This window comes from Haliotis cracherodii, unplaced genomic scaffold (assembly GCF_022045235.1).
Source record: "Haliotis cracherodii isolate W230 unplaced genomic scaffold, xgHalCrac1.p SCAF_19, whole genome shotgun sequence".
Classification (NCBI taxonomy): domain Eukaryota; kingdom Metazoa; phylum Mollusca; class Gastropoda; order Lepetellida; family Haliotidae; genus Haliotis; species Haliotis cracherodii.
The window spans coordinates 15,879,007-15,884,541 of record NW_027266274.1 but is presented as its reverse complement, the minus strand read 5'-3'; the positions used below and the strand labels follow the sequence as shown (position 1 = coordinate 15,884,541).

Genomic DNA, 5,535 nt, shown 5'->3' with positions numbered 1-5,535 from the left:
CCGGAGAGCGGAAGATCTGTAGTTCAATCCCCGGCCACGACCAACCCAAAGACGTTAACAGATTGTTCTTGTTTCTGCTCTGTCTGGCGCTTGGCATTAACATGATTAAGGAGATAAGACAAGTGCTGGTCGGTCAGTATACTGTGTTTGAGTGGGGTATTCATGTGAAACTGTGGCATGGTATCTTAGTTGGCTACTACTATAAAACCGGCATTAGTCCGCATGGACATGTACGTTGCAACATTGAAATCCATTTTACATCACCACGCCGACAGAAAAGAGGTATATAAAAATATCTCAGTATTGATTGTAGAGTTGTAAACTTTCAAAGCAGGTAGATATCAGAATTTATTAAAATGCATTTACTTATCAGCCAAATGCCACCAGATATAGTCTGGCATGTTACTACTGTCTTATAAAGAACAACCAAGTCAGTTAGGGCCAAACTAAAATTTGCTACTAGAAATGAAGCTTCAGTAAAAGCGCTACTGACACATCCCTCACACAACAGAACCCGGTGATTGCTGAGAGATAGCCGAATGATGCATGACGGCTGGATTGTGAGTTAGACTCAGTTTGATTTTATGCCGCTTAGAACAGTTTTTCACTTAAAACACGGTGTGAAAGCGTATTGTAAAAGGGAACCCGAAGAAATACAGCTCTCAGCTTAGTGCAGACTAGATCATGTAAAGGTCGCCGTCATTTAGCTTGAATATTCGCAATATGAAGCAACAAAAAAAGCAACAACCAAAAAACTTTACCCTGTTTGGTCAAATTTCACACCGAATCTGTAATATTTCGGTAGCTGTTTTAGAGCCCACATTAACAGATTTGTATTAATATGTACATGTAAATTGTTCCCATCGCTACGTGGCTGGGACATTGCGGAAGCTACATTAAGTCATATCTCCCTTTCAAAGACGACTCTTAAAATCAAATCGACGAGTTATAAACAGAAGTCAACAAAACGTTATAACTTGCTGGTGATGTTTATTTCAAATATAGTACAAATATTACGAAATAACATATTACTATTAATTTTAATGTTAATTGTTGTATCACTATAAGTAAAGAGTAGATAATATTTACTCTGTGTCAGTGGTCACTGGGAGAGAGGTCCACGTCATCAGTAACATGTTATCAGCGGCCAAAACGACTGACGAGAGGATTTTTGTCTTTTTACCTATAGTGAGACGTTAACGATCAGTACAGAATCAATGACAATTTCTTTTGAATCACTTGGTATCAATTCTATTTAAAAACACACATAACACACCAATAAAAAAGCACTCACCAAACCAATACATCTACTGTATTGAATAAAAACACAATGTATTAAGGATATACCAATGAACAAAATTAACTAATTAAAAATATAGCTGAATAATGTGTTCTTTGTTAACTTCTTATCTTCTAATATCAACAAACTGTTCAAAGAGTAAAATTTAAATTTCTCTTTGCTCAATATAGGGCCGAATAATTCCCATGATTCGCTTAATAAATATTCCCTTATTTGTTTACATCAACATGTCAAACAAGAACGCAGTTTCGAACATGATGTAGCAGTCAGTGTGAGGAGGATCGTTTCACAGAATGACGAAGAATGTGAGAGCAGTCAACGTCATCAAGAATGTGGAAATCCTCACCGTATCTCCATCTGAAATAAACAGAAAATTTGTAATCTGTATCCGTCTAAATAATTTAAACACTTGTGACAAAAAGTTGTGAATTTTAACTTATTTAACTTATGAGAGCACGTTTTATACAAATACGCAGTTGTAGTGCTAAGGACATGACAACTCTCTTCCGATCAACGAATGACATTCAAAACGGTTCTTGGTCTCTGTAAATGTACATGTAATGCAACTCGTGATTGGTATACGAGAAGTCAAACAGATATATGTCACTAGTTATCAATGACATAGAGATAAACATATGAAATTAGACTCGGTGTTCATTGCTTATTACTTTACTTTTATCACCAGTTTATTTATCAAAAATTTACCATTTTGTTTGTATTTTCCAAAATTTCTCTTTTAACACTATGACAATCGAATTTTTACAGTTTTAATTTGGTTCGTCAATAATAAAAATGTTTCCCTACCGTTCTGACAGGTATCTCCTGTGTAACCCTCCGCACAGGTACAGGTGGTGGGGGTAGGGCTTGTGACACATGTTCCTCCGTTGGCGCATTCGAACCCACCATCAGAACACACGCCCTCTGAAACATACAAGTTCCCTTTCACATTTGTAGATAAAGCAAACACAACAATATTTCTAAATGAAGTCGCCTATTTAAGGGATCCATTTGTGTTCCAATATATGGAATATAGGAACATGTGATATATTTTAACAGTGAAACTACACACTTACGAGTGTCACAGGTTGCTCCCGCGTAGTCAGGCGCACATTTGCAAACGCCTTCTTCACAAGTTCCTCCATTTGGGCAGTCCGTTGAGCCAGTGCAACTTCCACTGACTCTGACAGTCAAGCACAACACTGGCAAAACATGATGCGATAGATTGTTATGTCTTTTCAATCATGTGAATTATGTTGGCATCATCATTCTTCTAAAGGTATTCTTATGGTTATCATTGTTACCAGAAGGGGAATGTGAGAAAAGAACTTCTAATTCCTCCCAATTAAAATAATTAACAATATGACAGATAGTGAAACAAATATTTCTTGATAAATGAAATAAAAGATATGAACTCACCAAGAAAGATTACTGGTAGTCTAAAAACCGACATGTCTGGTCTCTCTCTCTCTCTCTCTCTCAGCCGCCGTTCGCTGATCCGATAGTTCACAGCTTACACTCCTTTATATAGTGGGAGATACTTGGTGAAGACTACGCCCACTAGGTATGATAAGGAACCTAATTTATAGTAGCAATTGTTATACCCCGCGACCAACGACAAACCACACATATTCCCCCCTGTCGCCGAATGAATGAATGAATGAATGAATGAATGAAGTGGTGAATGGATGAATTAATGAATGAATGAATGTGCCTTTGTGGTATATCTTTCGTATTTGACAACGGTAAAATAACAGCAGTGCTCTCTCAGTGAAATATTAATTACGCACTGTAGAGTTCAGTAGGCCGAAGTACACTATGCATTGTGTAAGTGAGCGTCATTTAACCGTGGTTTATGAACGCCTCGCACGGTGACAAATTGGGCTAGTTCTAACAAATACGACATGCGAGTGTAATACCGTCTCCATAGAAGCAGTGCTGAAGTTTATTGTCTTCATATCGGTGGTGACACGCATTAATCCTGTCATCCGTCAAAACCATTGTATTTCCCCAACCAGCCTACAAGCAATGACGCTTCCGACCATCATAGGTTATTTCGGACCAATCATAAAAGGGTACATTTCTTTTGTACTGCTGTGATAGTTAGGCAACCAACACTTACATTTGTATGCACATTGTGTGAGTGGCGGGTGCTACCGGTACAGCAGGACAATCTGTTCCTTACAAGAACATCTTTTATCATCACTGATGTTCAGTGACAACGACCGTGAAGATCATGTCCTGGCCGTTAGATGTCTTAGTCGTTGCTACACAATGTATCTCATAGATCACTTAGGGTACGATTTCAAGTGGGTTGATATTTTTATGTCATACTGTCATGAAGAACTATTTTTATGTAATGATTCTGTCGTCAAATCATCATGTCATACTGACGTTTTTCTCCAGGTCATTTTGCACAGTCATACTGATCCTTTCAATAGGTATATAAAAAATCATCCTTTACTAGTTCCTCATAGACACATTCACAGTGCCACGGCAGAAGGGCTTAAGAACGGTTACAGGGGCTGAGGATACAGTTTTGGGGACCAAAATAGCCTATGCTCTATGTTTTGATATTGTTAGCGTTTAGCGCTGCTGAACATCCTCCGACTTTTCTGTCAACTTTGACATAATTTTTGACATGAACTGTAGTAGCCTCCGTTCGATTTGTACCAACATTCCAGCAGACGATCGCGTGGGTCTATTGGAGGTGCAATCGGATCTACATACGTAATACTTTCTTTGTTTTTGTTAAAGTACCAAGTCAGCCTTTAATTTCTGCAAATGTCAGTGACATAATCCAAACATTGCTGAGTTACAAACTGAGCTAGGACTAAAGACACGCATAAAAACTGGAAGTACCAACAACCGTTTTACCACCTGAGCTAGATAAATGGGTCTTTCTGCTTTCGGAGGAAGTATACTGTAGTCTGAGTGGGGTACGAGGCCTGGCTGGTAAAAAGCTAAAGACCAAAACAAAGTGAACAAGTCAATGTAGTACTTTGTTTGAGTAGTTCATGCAACTGTGTTTTGTCAGTTGAGGCCGTTTGTATATTAGTGGCAGCCAGTTGAACGTGATAGGGGTCCAAATGGACACAGACATTGAAAAGAACGAGTATCGAGCAGTCATCAAGGTTTTAACTTGAAAGAGAAATGTACTCCCCAAGTAATTCATGACCGCATGTCACAAGTGTATGGGGATAAATGCCCTAGCTACTCCACAGTTGGGCAGCTGTGTTTAAAGCTGGTGCAGTGTCTTTGTTGTCGATATGACGAAGTGCTGCCATGCGAATCTATATGTACATCCATGTTTGCACCAAGATAGTTAAATAAATGTATCGACTGGAGCCCGATGTAGCTGCTTGCACCTTTACATAAAGCCATATTGTTGCGATGAATTATCGCCAATGTATGTTTCTAGAATAGTGAGTTTTGTGGAAGCAATATTAATTCAGAAGCAGTTAACCAGCATTGTAATCTGATGTGGTCACTTACCGAATCATGTGCCCCTAAACCAACTATTTTGACCATCGATGTAATATTTCACACCAAATACCATATACTATATGGGTATTTGTAGCTGTGGTGAACGCCACCTTGGGTTTTGGGCAAAAAAAGTTTTGCCAAGTCATGGATATGAATGATTATGTCGTAATAAGGGATCAGTTGAACAAACATGTATTCTGATTGATGTTGACACAAACATTTGGTTTTGTCGCTTATTTACTAGTTAGCCCACAGAATTGGGATACTGAGATGATGAAATATCGCATACCCTTTCAACTCTGTGATAAACTGCTTGAATATTTTGATATGTATATTTACATTGTTTTATCATGAATAAAGATATCCCCCCTGTCATGAAAATGTGTAACACCGATGAAACAACGTTTAAGTAAGAGTAAGTTCTTAAAATTTCCGAAAGTATGCTCGATTATACATCAAAAGTTGTGAAATGTGGACATCAATGGTGCTGCACTATTGCTCGATACAAAGGGGACCATATCCTGTTTTAATCACAGTCTACCCAAATGTACCTTATGGACCCTTTTGACACAACTGAGAATACATTCCCTCTTCCCTGTTGTGGCAAACGGTTCCCTGCAATCGTATCTAAGACAACAGAACAAAGTTCTCCACAGGAGGTAGAAACTCAGCTGCTACGTTTTTGAACATGTCAGATGAGTAGGGCCCAGCTGTCAATGAGTGTTTTTCTCAAATATTGATTTCAGAAGATT

At 38.4% G+C, this 5,535-nt stretch overlaps 1 protein-coding gene across 1 annotated transcript; it reads right to left on the bottom strand.

Moving 5' to 3' along the window:
• Nucleotides 1-994: 994 nt before the first annotated feature.
• On the bottom strand, nt 995-2,780 carry LOC139466794 (neurogenic locus protein delta-like). The gene is made up of 4 exons (XM_071248480.1): nt 2,717-2,780; nt 2,374-2,499; nt 2,105-2,221; nt 995-1,657 (listed from the first exon to the last, which is right to left on the bottom strand). The coding sequence occupies exons 1-4, from the start codon at nt 2,748-2,750 to the stop codon at nt 1,587-1,589; spliced, it is 348 nt and encodes a 115-aa protein (XP_071104581.1). The 5' UTR covers nt 2,751-2,780; the 3' UTR covers nt 995-1,586.
• Nucleotides 2,781-5,535: the final 2,755 nt, after the last annotated feature.

Bases quoted from the DNA above. Each gene is read 5' to 3' on its own strand.
- LOC139466794 (XM_071248480.1), bottom strand. From the start codon at position 2,750: ATGTCGGTTTTTAGACTACCAGTAATCTTTCTTG. The intron at 2,222-2,373 runs GTAAGTGTGTAG...TGTATGTTTCAG, and splicing joins GGGAGCAACCTGTGACACTC to AGGGCGTGTGTTCTGATGGT. The intron at 1,658-2,104 runs GTAGGGAAACAT...TGTTTATTTCAG, and splicing joins AGGAGATACCTGTCAGAACG to ATGGAGATACGGTGAGGATT.